This window comes from Branchiostoma lanceolatum, chromosome 3 (assembly GCF_035083965.1).
Source record: "Branchiostoma lanceolatum isolate klBraLanc5 chromosome 3, klBraLanc5.hap2, whole genome shotgun sequence".
Taxonomy (NCBI): Eukaryota; Metazoa; Chordata; class Leptocardii; order Amphioxiformes; family Branchiostomatidae; genus Branchiostoma; species Branchiostoma lanceolatum.
This window is the reverse complement of record NC_089724.1, coordinates 16138789-16156728: the sequence shown is the minus strand read 5'-3', so window position 1 is coordinate 16156728 and position 17940 is coordinate 16138789. Positions and strand designations below refer to the sequence as shown.

Sequence of the window (17940 nt, the reverse complement as noted above, 5' to 3'; positions counted from 1 at the left end):
GTTTGTTATTAGAGTCATATACAAATGAATTATCTGTTGCATAAGTAGCTATTGGTTTTATACATGTCACACAGACGTATGTGGCACCAGTACTAAATTGTGACTACACCTATGTTATTCTGGTATGTTCTGTCACCAACACGCCCATGATGTAATTTTGTAAATCTACAAACTTAACTAGTTGATAACTTTAAACTAAAACCCCAGGTTGTGTCCTTTTGGCAATAGATTTAACTTTTCAGTCGTACTAAAAAGCTTTTGGTGGACCCCTCCCGGCCAACTTCCCCTTTCCCGTTCGTCGCCGTGACGTCATCTTTTGACGTCAGTCTTCTGTTTATCCGCCCGTTAGAAGGGGTTCTTGGTAATCTTAGTCATTTATTTGTTTATGAATCTTTACGGTGGTCCCTTCAGTTAAAGTTGTAACTGATTTCCAAGAGAACCAGCCAATCAGCATAGAAAAAGGTAGTCTTAGAGTTGCTTTTCGGCTTCAGGTGTTCATTTCTGGGAAAGCAATATTTATCAATGTCAAGGTGCAGTGATATCTAGGGATTGACCATTGTTAAACCGACATGGGACAGACAGGCAGGCGGGATGTGGAGTACGTAACGTTGCATGTAATACTTCACTATAGAACATGTGCACCCTCTACACTGACCCCAAGAGGACTTGCAGTAGCGGAATATTGGAGAGGGAGCGTGTAGCAGAAGTGGTGACACGAGAAGAAGAAGACTGACACTCGCACCGCCACCACAACACGAAACTCTGGGACTCTTTAGGCGACCCATACTTGTATACGCACTAACCCTTACCTCCTGGTGTAGATAGACGTTATTTTAGATCATTTATATACAACAATTTTATGTAATATCGCTATAGCTCGTTATGCTGTACATGTCGAATTCCATTGTAAACACGGTCTCGTCTTTCATCAGGGCTAGCCCTTGGCAGCCCCGGCTGTGCGTGCTGAACAGCCAAACCAATGAATGATAATTGAATTAATAGTACTTCCGACAGTTCGGAGTACTACTCTGTATGAATCGGAATTAAGCTGGCGTTTTTACTCAGAGATAAGATTCTTGCAATGTTTTGTGGAATGGAAGGGGAATGGGGTCATCGACCTGTTCATGGGCTCATTTCATGAACCCTGACCTTTCTAAGGGTCCATAAACCCACTTCGTACAGTTTTCACTACACATTTCCTCAGGCGTCCCCGACTGCCTACGTGACCGGTTGCATGTCCCCGGAACTGGCGCAAAAGTAGAGACCAATCAGTGCGTTATGGCCTAGGAACAAAATCGTGTCTTTCCGACCACGGTCTTAATTATGGTCGGTAGATAGGGATTCTCTAAGTTTTTAGAGTCTCTTTTTTAGATTCACTAAATTTCAAGAATGTCAATTTTAGCACTGAAATGCATTAGGCACTAGTATTTTCAACATTGTATTTATATATCGTAATTGTGCAGAAATACATTATACAAGCACAAGTATATCAATAAACTACTCATTCTAACATCATCATCAAAGCCTTAACAGAGCTTGTGTGAAATAGTCTGTTTTGAATTTCATCACTCAGGCTAGGGTCAGGAGGTTTTTGCTGGGGTCGGTCGGGTAACTGGAAACACAACTAGTTATACGGGATACATGACATCAAGAAAGTCAGACTGGAAAGGGTACGGAAGCAAGCAGCAAGTGTCTGTATTGACATCAGAACTTTTTTAAAGCAACAGCGAAAGGTCACTAAAAGACAGGAAGAAACGTTGTCCAGACTATTCGTCATGTACAACATGACAAACAGGCTTGCAAAAGTTGCAAACTATAGTTGGTCCTTTATTCTATCCCAGAAAAGCAAACAGACAAAAAGCAAATAAGAATCGGCCATGATTTCAAAGACCAGAGTTATCCATCCAGAATTGAGGTGTTGATCAAAGATCGTTTGTTTTCTAAGAAGATCATGATCGTAGAGTGGAACTCACTGCCAGCAAGTACAGTAGAGACATTCTCGGTAAATGGTTTCAAACAACGCTTGGAGTTAGACGTGCTGTGCCAAGGTCACAGTTAATGTAGGTGTGACAGGTCATTCAGTGTGATTTATGACCAGTCCGGCACCGCCGAATACTGGTGCGTTCCGCCAAAGGCTGGTTTGTTCAACCGAAGGGCGGTTTGCTCCCGGCCGAACAATACCGTGAGACATGGCAGATACAACTACGTACACAGATCACGTGCGCAGTCGCTCGCGTTTAACGGAACTGACTTTGTCCGACTATCGATTGAATCATATCCACACCCACACCGGCCTCTCTCATTGGTCGAACTGCTGATGGACCTCCGAATAGGCGATGATGCACGTAAGCTTGCTACTTACAAAACAGGTAGACCCAAAACACGTACAACTCAGTCAGGACATTCCGTTGAACTATTCAGTTCGAGAGCGCGTACAGTAATTTCTTCTCAAGTGAACTTATACGAAATAACAAAGTCACACCTAACCAAAAACAACCACAAGTGACAAAATGCCTAAAAGAGCCATCTCCAAGGAAGTGGAAGTCAAACATCTTCGCGACAGTCTTTTGGACCTCGAAGAAAAGACTAGTCAGCTGGACATCTCGGAGTCTCGGAGGAAGGAGTTATTGGAGGGCGTTTCAAGATTTGCCAGCGGGGCTTTGGAGTGAATCCGGAGGGGCGAGGTCGCTGTTTATAACGACAGCAGTGCAGAGGACGGCAACAACAACTCCGAATGTAGAGGGATTCGCAGTAGTCCAATCCAGGATGAGCCTTCTGACTTAGGTAAGTATTACCCTCTAACCATCTAATCGGGAGCTGTCTTGCATCTTCTCGGAACTGTTTGACCAGGTCACTTAGAGCACTCGGTGAAAATCTTTTATGAGGTGGGCTTCAGCTATCTCACTCCTATTCGACGGCTTTAACCCGAAAGGTCGGCTGTCATCAAGTTTAGCATAGACTTTGCCAATATTTTAACTTAAATCAAATAGAAGATGAGCGACATTTCATCTTAGATTGTAAACTTTACGATAAAGAAAGAAATGTTCTTTTTAAATGTATTAATGAAACGGATAAATTTATATTATATTTTTGTTGCGTCTAGACAACCCTTCAAGGCTTGCATAAGAATCATGACCTATTCATACATTTACACTTGTACAAAGAAGCGAGAAGAAGTTGACTCTACTGGATTAGCTTATAATTAGTTGATCACTTTTGTCCATTATATATGTTTAAACTATGTATTGTACGTATTTCACTGTATATGTCACATACATGTTAGTTAGGTTCATGTTAGACAACCTGTATCTAGCCCCTCGGGGCACGAATGTACAATAAAGGTCTTCATTCATTCATTAATTTCATCGTCCTCTCTTCTCCAGACCGTATACTGGACCTGTACGGAGCCCATGTTGAGTGTAGCGGGTTGCGTGCGGCACACGGCGGGTTCATGAGCTATGTCCCCTCTAACGGCGTCTTCCCTGCCGCCCTGGGCGACTTCCTGGCAGACACGTTCTGCACATACGCAGGTAGGATAACGCCTTTTTCTGTTCTCACGTCTTTTTCTCTTGTGATATTTTCCTGACAAATATCTTTTCTTCTCTGATGATATTTCTTTTCCATCTGTTATTTTGAGCAAAGTATTTCCCAAAAGCGTCACGCTTTCATTTTCTGGCCAAATAGGTAACGTCAAATGACCTATGGCGTTAGCTAGCTGTAGTCTTGAATATTAAGTTGCAGAACCACGATGGTTTTATACGTTGGGACGTAACGTTAGATTGAAACACGCTTTTTTAAAATTGAGACCCATTTGAACGTTCGCATATAACGTTGCAGGCAAGACATCGGAGAGCCCTGGCGGCGTGGCTCTGAACAGCATGCTGCTGGAGTGGACGGCCGAGGTTTTCGGGTACCCAAAGGGGTTTCAGGGAAACTTGACCTCGGGCGGATCCGCAGCGACTGTTATCGCCATGGCGACGGCACGGGACAGCAGGAAGGGACTGAGGGCCCGAGATTTTCACAGGTTAGTTGGTAATCATCACCGTTGATTGACAGAAGGTAGGGAGAATGATCGCTGAAAATTGTTTTGATCGAATTCAAAAAAGTCTTTATCAGTACCACAATGTTCAAATGTTCAACATCATTTCTGGTTTACCACCCGCACAGGGTTGTGGTTTACGTGAGTGAACTGACGCACCACTGCACGAAGAAAGCCCTTCACACCATCGGCCTCGGCGAAGCGGTCGTGAGGGACATTCAAGTGGACTCCAGGTGGAAAATGGACGTCAGAGCTCTTGAAGCGACAGTTGCAAATGATAGACAGGTTAGTTTTCTTTTCAAACTCGTGCAAATTCTACCCTTAATGTACTGTCAAGGTAGCCTCCGTTGCAGACACTTTCCGAGAAAGTTACCTTTTTCTTATCACATCTCGGCCAGCAACAAGAAAACGGTAACTTAAAATAAAACAGCCGGAAGGAATTTGCAACGGAGGCTATTAGTAAGTCAAGGAAGAATTCTTACAATTCTCTCAAACAATCTAATGCCTTGTCCTCCCCCGTACAGAATGGACTGATCCCGTTTGCCGTCGTGGCCACGGTCGGAACGACCGACGTCGGGTCAGCCGACCCAGTGGACGCCATCGCGGACGTCGCTGAACGCCAAGGCCTCTGGCTGCACGTGGACGCCGCTTACGGCGGGTTCTTCGCGCTGTGTGAGGAGGCTAGAGCTCTGTTCAGGGGCGTGGAGAGGAGCGACTCCATTATTGTGGATCCACACAAAGGTAAGACTGCTTTTGCGTGATATTGACATGTTATACCCTTTTCACATGTGTCGCATGATAGGTATATATACGACAGCAAATTAGACGCATTCTTAGGACAATCGTGGATATGTCGTACTAAATTCTATATCCAATGGTCTTGCGGGAATATGTTGACGGTCGGTTCTTTCATAGCCTCGCTGAAAATCTCACAGGACGTACATATTTTGTATGTAACTGTGGCTGATCAGTAGAAATCTCTGCCCCTAAAGCGTCGTTAAAAAATCAATCAGAACTTCCCATCCATCTGTGACTGAGCGCATTTGACAGAGGATGGAAACACCGCAGCCATATCTTTGGCGAACCTAAAAGTTTGTCACTAATGATCGTTCCTCCCTACATAACAGGTCTGAACCTTCCGTACGGTAGCGGGGTGGTGCTTGTGAGGGACGGGCGGAAACTACACCTGTCTAACACCGCACACAAACAGGGCAGCTACCTCACCAACCCCCTGCACCCCGGAAGTGACGACACCGAGCTGTCCCCATGTGACCTGTCGTTTGAACTTTCCACCCATTTCCGGTGAGTTAACACTAACAGACGTTACAAATGTCATGACAATTAAGTTCGCATTTCTTGGAAGAATTATGACATCATCTCATTAACAATGCAAATGACGTCCTAATCTATTATCAAGTACATTTTCACCGAACACTGACCATGCTATACTTTTCACCAAATGTGCACACGTGCAGAGGACCAAGAATGTGGTTCCCGCTGAAACTCTTCGGAGTGCAGACGTTCCGATTGATGCTGAAGGAAAAGCTCCGACTAGCGGCATACTTCTACCGCATAATTAAGGGTGAGCACACTACAGTCATGTTTAATCATGGGGATCTATGCTTTAACCGTTAATAAACTGATATTCATATGGCATATGCCATATTGGTGTCCCTATTTGCATTGCATTTCAGTAACAAGCGTTTTGGGACACCCAAAGATCTTAAGACCCTGTCAAATAACCACAGACGACCAGAAAAGATCAAATCAGAAGAATATCTAATGTTTTGCTGATTAAAAATACGATTCACAAATACAGACCCCCGACATGCCTGATAGTGTTCTTTGTCATGATGCATTCTTCTTTGATATGGAAACAGTTTTAACTGCTCCAGAGCTTTCCGTGGTCGCCTTCAGGTACACAGACGTTCCTCGTGGGATGGACGTCAACGACTTCAACAAACGCCTCCTCGAAGAAGTCGTACGAGATGGAAGAGTCTACATTTCGTCTACAACTCTCAAGGAAACCTTCTATCTCAGAATCTGTGTGCTCGGCTTCCGCACGCATGTGGAAAACATTGAACTCTGCTTAGAAGTACTGCAGAAGTCTCTGCTGAAACTGAAAGATGGTCTTGAACCTTGAACGGGGACATGTAGCGATGCCGACACGGGGAACAATGGGTTCTTCTTCTCCACTCGACACTGTCCTCTATCAGTGAGCGAAGTTCTGCTGTAATGAAAGATGGCCAGTCTATGAGTTAGATTAGTAGGTATGGTCCCATTGTATCCAAGCTGCTGTTAGGTACATTGTTACGTTTCTATGATTGTCTGGCTTCGTTTCACGACCACTGAAAGAACACACCGCACTACAGGTGCTACGACTTGCCTTTTGCGGTATGCCTTACATATATGAGGTGAGAGATTTGTGAGATGAGTAAATTAAGTATGGAAAAGGCAATTTGAATTTTACTGTTAGTGCAAGGTATTCATATATATCTTTACATATATATATATATATATTGAAAGATATGATATGTATAGATGTATCATTCATTTTCAATTTTTTCCATCGGTTCTCTTACATATAATTTATACGTATGACCTCATATCGTGTACTTTACGGTTATTATAACAACTCAGGATAAAGATAGAATACAAACATACTGATATGAAAGCCAGATATATGGAGGTCAGTTCTGACTCTTACTCAGGTTTGTATTTATGTTAAGATATCACAGCGGGATGGATGCCAAATAAAAGTAAGAAACAGGACAGGATCCGGAGTGCGTGGGTTTCTGTTTATTTTCTTCACCAAAGTCCACCCACAGACGTGTTAAACTACGCTGTTTCACAGCGACAACTTTATACAGTTTATACAAACACCAACAAACCAAACACACTGTCTCTTCAGACGTATACAGACAACAAGTTTAACAGCCTTCTCAAATTTTACCGGGTGAACATTATATTCCATTCAAGTTCATACACTTTAGATGGATTAACCACAACATGCAACAACAACCAGATATGGCTCTTAAGCCTATTTCTACGCACCAGGCTACACAAATTCTGTACTTCCATAAAGCTTTTGAAAGAGAATATACACTGGAATGTGTTCGATGTTGTTCGATAAAGGACCGCGGTGCCAGTGGGAGCGTATTGCTTAAAATGATATTAAGTTAGCATGCCATATAATTACAGTACTGTGCGATTACTGGATGGGACACAGTCACTGAGAAATAATTCTCACAAAAACATTGGCTGTAGACAGAGTGCAACTTTTTGAAAACAGAATATGTACAAACAGCCAGAGAGGAGACAAAACTAATTGGTGACCTGAGACCACATTGAAATAAATAAAAACTTCTGACGCGACGAACAACATTGTTACAGAAACAAACACAATATCTTGCATTGTGGTTGCTGCGTTACATTTGCGAATGTGCAAAGTAAAATTTTCATTCCAAAGGCTATAACGTTATATACCATTGGGAAATTGGGAGGGGGCAATATATATTCTCTCTCTTTTTTTTCATTACGCTTTTTAGAGCCAAGACATTACAAATCAGACAGACACCCCCCTTGCACGAGACGCCAAACGCCGACTGCTTGGACGGAAGGAATCGTTTCGTCACCATCCCGCTAGATGACGTTATTGCACGGTGTACAAGGCAAGTGCGACGGCGGTGAGGTAGGTCGTGAGGACGCCAGGCAGCACCAGGCCTGCAGACGCCTGTGGGGGTAAAACAGCGTTGTTACGATGGTGAAATGATCCACAAAGAAGGAGATCACAGCTAGCTGTAACAAGTGTTCATAAATGATAGCATCTCTTGATTAGCCTGAGTACCATTCTCCGAGGTGACCGCTGGATCAATGCTTGTAATTGTCGCTTGCCAACCACGACAAGCGACAAGCATTGAGCCAGCGGTCACTTCGTAGGATGATATCTCTTGATTGCCGTTACATCTACATACCGTTACGTCAGTGTTGTCGTAAACCTCGTAGACGCTGACCGTCCCGCTAACGGTCCCCGTCACCAGGAGAAGTGGCCTGCCATTAGGGCTGTCTTCTGAGGAAACGAATCTGTGAAGGAAAGAAAAAAAAGTAAGCACGCGTACGTTGGCACATACGACAACAAGATCCTTGCAGTTTTTAGACAAGAGCAAAGTATAGGGACGGGGGCGATACCGACTTCCGACAAACTTTTACCTAGTGCTGACGTCAGTCACGTCACACCTGCGACAAAAGCAAGTGTGCACAGCATTTGGGTCAGATAGCTGATGAAGAGTGATTCGGCCAAAACTTCTGGTGAGTCAATTCTTCGAGTTGGCCAGCAGTCTCGTTTTGTAATTCACCAACTCAGATGAACATTCATGCTAAAAGAGCAAGATATATTTACGGGGAAGGGTTTTGTAGCATGATTACTTGATCTAGACGTACCTCAGGTCTTCTGGGTCCACGTCGCCGACAGTGCGTGCGTCGTAAGCCTCCCGCCACGTCATCGCCCCGGTCCCCTCGCCCGGCCAGTAGATGCTCTGGAACACCGGGGAGATGATGTCCGTGTCCGGTAGGGTGTATAACATGATGGTGGAAGACCGTTCGTTCGCCACAAACAGGACGGTCTGGTCTCCAACCGAGCCTATCGATACGGCTTCTGTTTCTGGTCCCTGAAAAGACATGAAAGTGTTTTGTAGCTGTGAAGGCTGAACAAATGGCAAAATGTTTAGATTCGTGAAAAACTACTGAAAATCTGTAGATCTCTTATCTGGTCTAAATGTTTTTAGAAACATTCTTTCTACAGCTCACGAAAAGGGCACAAAAGAAGGAACGCGCGCTAGGCTGTAAAATCACCATGTTGCTATCATTCATTTTGAACTTAAAACTTGAAATTGATAGAATATGATTATATGATTTTGACGTTTGTGTTGACGGTCGGTATTCACCTTTTTACAAGAATTCTTGTCGAAGTTGTTCTGTACTTCTTTGTCGAGGACCGACTCCTTGTAGTACGAGTTAAAGATGTCCGGATGATAGTTGGCGATCATTCTCTCGGCGTCGTCTCCGCTGTCCCACACCAGGCTCACGTCCTCCGCATCCCACACGGAGAACCCTCGGGCCCCGAATGCGTGAAGCGCCGAGAACTTAGAATTGTCCCATCGGTCCCTCCCGTCGAATGTGCTGAAGTGGATGCAGCCGAGTTCCGTCTCGTCGCCCAACGCTCTTCTAACGCGCCCGGAGCTGAAGTCGGCTCCAAGAAGGGAGTCTGTGTAGGACCGGAAATGGCGTTAAAACTTCATTGAACAACAAATAAAACTTCATTGAATAACAAATAAAAATTCATTGAATAACAAATAAGACTTACACTGCCGCCAATTCGTACGCACCCAGACAGACTGACAGGCAGACACATACATACATACGCACGCATACATACGCACGCACGCACGCACGCACGCACGCACGCACGCACGCACGCACACATACACACACACACACACACACAGACTTTGATTAAGATATATAGGCGAATGAAACTCGTGCGTGTGCCTCGCTACCTTTCATTACATCTCTCCCCTTGACGATGTCGCTGAACTTCTCCTCGCCTATCTGGATCTTCTTGTTATCGCCCTCGTTCGCCGTGAGGATGTAGTGTCTGCCCCTGTGGGTGAAGGTCTTCATCCCGTCCGGCTGGAACATGCTGTAGATGGGCCACTCCCGCAGGTTGATTCCTATAGTACCGAGGGGCAAGGGAAGAAGTCATATAAGCGTGAGAAAAATACTGGAAGTCTTGTCGCATCGTAACAGTGGGATTCACGCGTCACTAACTGACCACGAATCCCGGGAGCCAGGGGACTGTACTGTAGGACATAGGATCTTAGACCACATAGTGAGTAGACATCTGTGCCTGATTAGTGATCAATAAAGGCAGGAGCCCACGTGCTCCTACATTCATTCTTGACTAGGAAACCAGAGTGTGCACATCATCCTTCTATCCTTTCCTACACTGGTGGACAGCGGTGTGTTGCCGCTTTCGAGCGGCCGAACCTGCGCTAAGACGCCATCCTAAAGCCTTGGCTCGCTACCATGCCTCCTGTATCGCCCGGTGATGAGACCATCGGCTCCCCGAGAGACCGTCGCCCGTGCTGCGTTGCCCGACTGCCACGTCGACCGCCGACCCCAGCCTGCCGCCTTGCCTAGCCGTTCGTTTAGATGTAGTCTGCCCGCCTACCGCCGCATCGCACCGCCAACAGACCCAGCTGGACCGTCCAATTGTTATGTAGTGATAACAAGGCTAAGAGAGGCACAGCCGCACACACGGAGATGGACTTCAGACTGACTCCGGACCGCACGGTCGGAGGTTTATTAACCAGGGACAGTGCCCTAACTCGTCCCAGATGTCAATTGTGTCATCCCCCCATATTTGGTGAATACTACACTACTACTCACCTCAGTGTTTCAGTACACTTAGTTCAGATTAAGATTTTTCCAGATGTTTGCGAAAAACGTTTCCATGATAACAATCATTTCCTGCAGAAATTAAACTTCGCCGACCCCGTTCACACTCATTTGTTTCAATCGCGATTGAAGTATAATCGCGATTGAATCGATCCGATCGCGATTAATTTTTTCAGTGTGAACGCTCCCAATCGCGATTGGAACGATCCAAAACGATCCAATCGCGATTGGATTGTAACTACCTCCGGAGGTAGTTTGATTGGATTAATCGTGATCGGATCCAATCCAATCCTATCAAATTTTGAGTGTGAACACAACTACGATTCATTCCATCGCGATCGGCGGAGATTTCGGCTGGTTTCGGGGGTGGGAGGTCATACATGCGGGTACGTGGGGTCATAGTTCGCATCGCGCGGGAAAACAAACCCAAGCCGCACGTCAGATCGCTCTCTTACAACAACAACAACTTTTCATCGTCAACAATGCCCAAGAAGAAGAAGAAAACTCCGTCAGCAACTTCAGCTGGTGGCAGATGGCGCGATGAGGAGACCAGGGTCCTCATCGCAATCTGGGGGAGAGAGGAGGTGCAGGCGAAACTGGGGAAATGTCACCGAAAGAGGGACATTTACCGCACCAAGTGACAATGTCTAGCGGAAAAATGGACACAAAACAAGGACAACAAGGACAACAACAACATTTACCAGACGATCGCCGATAGCATGCTTCAATCGTGCTTCAATCGCGATCGGATCACGGCGTACTTTAATCCACTTGGCGAAAAGCAGTGTGAACGCAAAAGTTTCTTTGCGTTCAATCGCGATCGGATCGAACAATCGCGATTATACTTCAATCGCGATTGAAAAAAATGAGTGTGAACGGGGTCTATTTATGATCCGCAGAAAGCGTACGCGTGAAAGAGTGTTTCATTTTACCTCCATCCTCGTCGCTGGTGTCCAGGCTGGCTGTCCCCCAGTATTTGGATCCCAGAGGGTAGATTTCTTCAAAACTGGCAGTCGCCAAGTCCAGCACAGCTATGGCGTTATTTTCCTGTGGTCAGAAATAAGACCAGGTTAATGGTTATATCTAAACGACTTTCTATTATCTTCTAAAATTTACAGGTTTTTGTCAGCAGAACCTATTTTTCCTATTCTGTTTAACCCACCATATGCAACTACATTGTTCGTGAATTTTTCTTTACAAGAAAAGAAGAAATTGTGTATCCATCTTACCTGTAGTACAACATACGCCTTCGTCTCGTTGTGGCTGAACGCCAGATATTCCGGCTCCAGTGATTGTGAGAGGCTGAACCTTGTCACCCGCGTGTGGTTCTCCGGACCGTGCGTCACTTCGGGAAACAACCACCGAAGTCCCTTAGCTTGATACCGGTACGCACTGCGTCAAAAAAAAAAAGAATTTTTTTTAGGCAGAGCTCAATCCCAAAAGGACTGTGGATTCATTTTAAAAACGGAGGATGAAAAGTCGGTCATAAAAATATCTCACTCATCATAAAATGGCTCATCCCAAAAATTGATGGACGGAAAATATTACAGGTTGTTGTCTCCCATACGGCAATTCTCCGTTTGAAAATAGCTTTTAGTTTGAAAATAGCTTTTAATTTCTCATGTCACTATTAGTATTACAATGCAAACAAGCAAACAGACAAACAATAAATACAAATTAAAACAGCTTACTGTTGCTCGAAGTTGTGGAAGGTTGCTGTCCGCACGGTAGGTTCGGCCTTGTCGGCGAGGTCACCCGAACTGAACTCGATAATCGTCGCCGAGCCTTCGGGATCCACGATGTCTCCCGCCTCGGTGTTCGCGGGTTCGCCCTCGTTACAGGTGACCAACTTGCGACAGTCCTTCGTGAACTTCAGCATGTCCGGTAGGGGGCCAACTGTGGAGAAGATGAGCACCGTTTTAGTTGTTACAAAATTTCGTGTGATAACCGCTACAAGCAGGTACGCTTTCTCGTAGAACAAGAATGTGATGATTCCGACATATCTCACCTTGAAGGGTATGGATCAGACGCAAGTTGTTCGTGACTGGGTCGAACATGTCGAAGACGAGCACCGTCCCGGGCCTAGTGTGCGGTTCAGCGTGTATGGCCACTGCTATGTAATTCCCACAGGAGTCGATGTCAGTAGCGCCACCTGGCAGGTATTGTCGGAACACTATCCTAGGTGCGCTCGGATAACGGATATCGATTACGTTGAGAATGGTCGCTTCTCCTGAATGTTTGGATTGATAGTGTAAGACGTAAGCTGATGGAATTTCAACATAGACTGTCAGCAGAATTAGATAAAGTTTTCAATTATAGAATAATAGAATCTTATTTACAATGGTTATTGTTACGTAAAAAATAAAACAAAGAACAGTTGCATACATACCCACGGTATATATGAGATGATTTTTGGGATCGTAAGTGATCTGTTCCACGGCCCCATGGTCCCCCATGCCGAACTGGGGCGTACCGTCTCCCGCAAACCCGTACGGCAGGTACACGGAGGACACGTGGCGAAGACTGACCGCTCCCAGAACACCTGGGACGGCCAGCATGGCGAGGTATACGGGCAGGAACACGGAGGAAGACATCTCAGCTTTGGAAAAGGTCCCGGAACACCTAATGAAGAATCACAAAGAGACTGAAGTAAGCGATCATTCGTTAAATTTGGTCGTTTTAATAGCAATGTCTCACCATACATGTACATTTGCAGAGAAGGTCACGATTTGCCTTTGTGGGTCTTCCTTGGCGTAATGGCCACTGAAGGCCACAGGGCTCGAAATTCATTTTTGGGAATAGGCGCATTAGTACTGGTCTACCTAACCTAAATAAAATGTAAGTACACAGAGAGGATTGGGTGCACAACATAACATAAAGTAGAATGTCAGCAAATCATAATTACAAATTGCCTTTCTTAGAACTTCAATCTATAATTCTATTGCTAACTTCGAAACTTTAACAAGTAATCATACAAAGAAAGGAACAACAAAGGTTATATTGCTTTTCCTGATACATAAATTTCAAAAATATCCTGTATACTTGTACACAATAGTACCTTTACTCTATAGTCTATAAAATATCTAGATGCACTGGTGCACCCACAGTCAAAAATTAGGTAAGATACACGGTTTGTTTGTTTGTTTGTCTTTGCGCGTGTGCAAGTTTGTTCCCGCTGGCCCGGATGCAAGGTTGGGTGGGTGGCGGAAAATGGTGTAACTGGAGACTTGCCGGGTGGGAACGCTAGTTTGGCCCGGGTAAAACTTTTTGCCGCAGTCTTGGCCCCGGATTCAAAGTCTCGTAGGAAGGCAGGTAAATAAATCAACAGAAGTATCGCAATAATGAATAAAACAAGTAATTTACGAAAACTCTATTTCTCGGAGGTATGAGATGTTCGATTTTTTGCTTTGCGCCATGTGGTGCTGCCCAGCTTTGAAGTCGCCACATGTAACCGTAAATCACAAAGAACTCTTTGTTGTCGGATTTGACGTATATTTTCCAAGCCGGTTACGAGTGAACACGAGCAACCGACATATATAGCCACGTCCCAAGCACGTGCTCGTCGGGTGTTATCTGAAGCTAGCCGGGTGCACAGAGCACGTGGGACGACAGCAACTCAGCACGCCTATACTAAGGAGGTATATCATTACTGTGCTTATATTTGTGTGTCAATGCTGTGTGCACTTGTGGTCGCCTGAGCTGGTCGCCTTTGCTAACAGTAACATGTGACACTAATAAATCAGTAGTCCGACTAATAATACTAGAAATCGCGCTCCAAGAGGTTCGCCCTACTGACCTAATCTCCAAGCAGATGACAGTATCCAAAGGGCAAAAGCAGTATCATTGGCCAATATAATACTGCTAGCTTTTGCCCTTTGGATACTGTCATTGCCACCGACAGATCTGCTTAATACATTGGGGATTACTACTGACTGACCGCCTAACTAGCCCCTGGCAGAGAGAGATTGTGTAACCAGGACCCGACATATTTGTTTTCTGCATGCTTGTACTGGTGGGGCAGGTAGCAGTTAATACCACGTGCACTAAACAGGTTTTATGATTACCTGCACCACTCACTTTCTTTCCCATTTCCACAAGGAGTTTTCTTACGGCTGAAACGCAAACTGCCAAGGATACTGTTTAGAAACCATTCCAATCCTTTAGTGTATTTTCAGGTGATATTAGCCAATATGCAAATATACATCCACATGCACATATACACCTACTACATGCACGGACCAGTACAAGTTACACATCAGAAATGCCTTTACAATTCTACCCGCACTAGTCACCTATGCAGGTGTCGAGCAATGTAATCTAATAGCTTGCTTATCTAATAGCTTGCTTATCACTCGTCGCTGTGTGAATTCCTCCATTTCGAGTGGTTTGTTGACAAGAGATCATGAGACAACTGATCAAAAACCACAAGTCACAATTCCACTCTTCCCTTCCTACTGCCCACCTAAGTCGCGAGTTTGCAATGACTTCGTCCAGATCCCATCGTCACTTGAGGACGTCCTAGCTTGCTGAAGGACATAGCTTGTGCGTGAGGGAGGGGTAGCAAAGTCTACATCGGTGTAATATATACGACCTTACTATCAAATTATGGGAGACGATAGCCTAGTTTTGTTAAGATACACAAACCTAGTTGGATTTAGTGATGGGAACGCCAGCAGCAACAACAACATAAATTTTAGAAAATAAACTATCGTATAAGGTATTACAGTACGTTCGACAGTGTTCAACTTGAAGACTTGAACGCCCAGTAGATGATTGAAAAGAAAATTAAAGAAAAGAAAAAGGAGGGCAAATACAAGAATAAGTATCCGCCATTCCTGATGTAATTTTCATTCCGTTTCGTTTGATATCTACGACAGCAAATCGAGGGATGTGATGTGCAAATTTCAGCTGCATTGTGACAGAAATCGTCTCCGTATATCGTCGATCATAGACGGTCGTATACAGGTTATGTATGTCGCTGAAGATCGTACGACAAATAAAATCCAACGACGTCACGAAAGAGACCGCGCGAGAGAGATCGGACCTAACGAACATGAATTCAAAGCAAAATATCTCTTCTTCTATGACCTTCTATGTCAGTCTTACTCTTAGACCTCAAGCGTGACCCAAATGCGAGAAAAATGCCAATGATGAATTGAGTATGTGCTGCTTATTTTGTAATTTAGGTAAACCTGAAAAAATGTCACTTACCTATACAACTGAGACGGAAACTGTGGCGGCTGTGTAGTGTCTCTGTCTGGATAAGGGTATGCTATGCCAAGATTCTTTCTCAAAAGAGATGTGAGAAATGGTGCAGTCCACTTAGTACAGAAAAAAGGGGTTTCTACATAATGTGCTCGGAGAAAAAAAGGAAAAATATTGTTAAAAAGAATGATGGCTTCGTTGATACTAACAAACATTCAACTAATCAAATAAATAATTCTTGATTTTGTCAATAGATTCCTAAAATTGCAAAGGTCTCGCATTATTCAAAAGTATACAACCCCTATTATAGAATAATTTTGGACTAATCACGGTCTTTTTACAGTACAGGACCGTATCGTGGTGGCCATGTGGGCCGGTGTGATATATATCGATTTGATTGGTTCCCGCCTTCGACGAGCCCTTTCCGTCTGCGTGATCGCCGCTGTACTAGCCAATCAGGCGGTATTACTGATGTGACGTCACGAGAGCACGATAGATGCATGTGCGCGTGGGACCGGCCGGATTCACGTGTGTGCGGTACGTGTGCCAAGCGGGGTAAAAGGTACGAGTATCCTTTTCAGCGTACAGTACTGAATCAGGTTACAGAGACCACCATTAATCAAGGGTAGACAAATACATGATACTGTTTTATGCAAAAAAGAGACTAAACGATGAATATACAAATATATTTGGACGATGGTCACACCGGCGTCGTCCAAAATGAAGAAGCCGAGTTTATATATACGGTTCGTAACAACATGTGTAAGTTTGTAAACATGTCTTTGTTTGTGATTTGTACTCATATTTAGCCTACTTGGGCAAAAATGTTTAATAAAGATCTCTGCTCATTCATTCAATACTATTTCAAAATTAGCATCATTGAAATTCAAAATTCAAGCTAATTAGCTAAGCTAGTGAAATGAAGAGTTGCACAGTAGACCGAACATGACACCCTTTGTGTGCGCTGGCGTGAACAGGGCATGCTCACGTGGTACAGGATTCGGGGACGACTCCTGATACTATTGATTGAATCCGCCCGCGATTTAAGACGTTTAGATAAAAGTAGAGACTAGAAGTTAAATCGAGGGCGGATTCAATCACTTCCAAAGTGAAAACGTCTTTTGGAAGCTGACACCTTCCACCATCTCACTGGCGAGTTTGTTTGGTCAGATGTAGTCGTTAACGCAAGTTAGAAAGCGATTTCACGGTTGGGAATTGGCTGATACGAATCTGAGTTTCAATGCGATTCACGTGGTTCGATTGGTCGGGGTGAAGGAGTGGGGGAGGTCTCAGTGTTTTACTGAATCAACGTTCGCCATCGGGTACAACAGAAGAAAGGAACGAAGGTACACAAAGTAAAATCGGTTTACCTTTCATTTCTGGAAGTTACTCTCTAAAAACTGAAATCTACTGGCCAAGTAGCCCATGCATCACTTGTTCCATTATAGAGTCATTATAAGCTTCTTATAATGGGGTTAAAACATAACCAACAGAATAATGAAGAAATAGTAGAATGACAACATTTGCAATCAAAAGAGAGATCCCCTATGCAAAAATGAGCTGATCCAGAAGTACCCCACAGTCCCCACCCCCATACAAAAGAGTCAGAGTAAACCCATCATATCCCAAGGAGAACAAGACCCACCAGAGAAAAGATCTTCCCTCCCCATATAGGCTACCGGTACAAGTACAATGAAAACTGCACCCAAAAATACATGACAAAATAGTATCTTTATTAGCCTAAAATGAATCACCTGTGACTGAATTTGTAAACTTTTTTCCAGTATATCATAATCTTTGTTTTTATACATTTCTGTTGGCTTACATTTGTATCGTCTTTATATCATATTGCTTAAAATTAAGAAACTTACAAACAAATGCACAACAAATTTAAGTTCTTGATCATCAAAATATGTTGAGTACATCTGAAATGTGGATGTAGGCTCATTTAACCTGTCAAACAACTTGACAAAACATTAATGCTAGTTATACACACATCCCATAATACCCATGCTTGATCTTGGCAATTCTTTTTGTTTCAGAAATCATTATTTGCATGGTCACCTGAAAGTATCTTTCTGAACATACAGAAAACTTCAATTGTGTTAGCAGTCCCTCTCAGGACAGTATGTTAGAAAAAAAACTACATTTGCAAGATTTGGGTAATTTGGGTTTTAGCTTAATGCATCCTGTAACTAGCTACAATGACAGCCATACCAATGAACAGTAACTAAACATAA

The 17940-nt window shown here is 44.0% G+C and overlaps 2 protein-coding genes across 4 annotated transcripts; one reads left to right on the top strand and one right to left on the bottom strand.

Moving 5' to 3' along the window:
- Positions 1–2175: 2175 nt before the first annotated feature.
- LOC136430610 (uncharacterized) lies at positions 2176–6816 on the top strand. The gene is made up of 7 exons (XM_066421357.1): positions 2176–2784; positions 3384–3530; positions 3838–4024; positions 4168–4324; positions 4564–4780; positions 5167–5341; positions 5515–6816. The coding sequence occupies exons 2-7, from the start codon at positions 3452–3454 to the stop codon at positions 5672–5674; spliced, it is 975 nt and encodes a 324-aa protein (XP_066277454.1). The 5' UTR covers positions 2176–2784; positions 3384–3451; the 3' UTR covers positions 5675–6816.
- Positions 6817–6818: 2 nt separating this feature from the next.
- LOC136430609 (mesenchyme-specific cell surface glycoprotein-like) lies at positions 6819–15933 on the bottom strand. 3 transcript variants are annotated; one of them, XM_066421354.1, is made up of 11 exons: positions 15707–15933; positions 12885–13117; positions 12504–12725; positions 12187–12391; positions 11725–11887; positions 11428–11542; positions 9595–9768; positions 8983–9302; positions 8480–8706; positions 8014–8122; positions 6819–7772 (listed from the first exon to the last, which is right to left on the bottom strand). In XM_066421354.1, the coding sequence occupies exons 1-11, from the start codon at positions 15913–15915 to the stop codon at positions 7692–7694; spliced, it is 2058 nt and encodes a 685-aa protein (XP_066277451.1). In that variant the 5' UTR covers positions 15916–15933; the 3' UTR covers positions 6819–7691. The 3 variants fall into 3 exon arrangements, with proteins under 3 accessions (XP_066277451.1, XP_066277453.1, XP_066277452.1); XM_066421356.1 differs by lacking the exon at positions 15707–15933 and adding an exon at positions 14958–15545; XM_066421355.1 differs by lacking the exon at positions 15707–15933 and having other exon boundaries at positions 12885–14941.
- Positions 15934–17940: the final 2007 nt, after the last annotated feature.

Excerpts from the sequence above, each read along its gene's own strand:
- LOC136430610 (XM_066421357.1), top strand. The coding sequence starts at position 3,452 with ATGAGCTATGTCCCCTCTAACGGCGTCTTCCCTGCCGCCCTGGGCGAC. Across the intron at positions 4,025-4,167 it reads AGGGCCCGAGATTTTCACAG|GGTTGTGGTTTACGTGAGTG; the intron begins GTTAGTTGGTAA and ends CCACCCGCACAG. Across the intron at positions 4,325-4,563 it reads CAGTTGCAAATGATAGACAG|AATGGACTGATCCCGTTTGC; the intron begins GTTAGTTTTCTT and ends TCCCCCGTACAG.
- LOC136430609 (XM_066421354.1), bottom strand. The coding sequence starts at position 15,915 with ATGTTTGTTAGTATCAACGAAGCCATCATTCTTTTTAACAATATTTTT. Across the intron at positions 8,707-8,982 it reads ACAAGAATTCTTGTAAAAAG|GGACCAGAAACAGAAGCCGT; the intron begins GTGAATACCGAC and ends ATGTCTTTTCAG. Across the intron at positions 8,123-8,479 it reads GTGGACCCAGAAGACCTGAG|ATTCGTTTCCTCAGAAGACA; the intron begins GTACGTCTAGAT and ends TTTCCTTCACAG.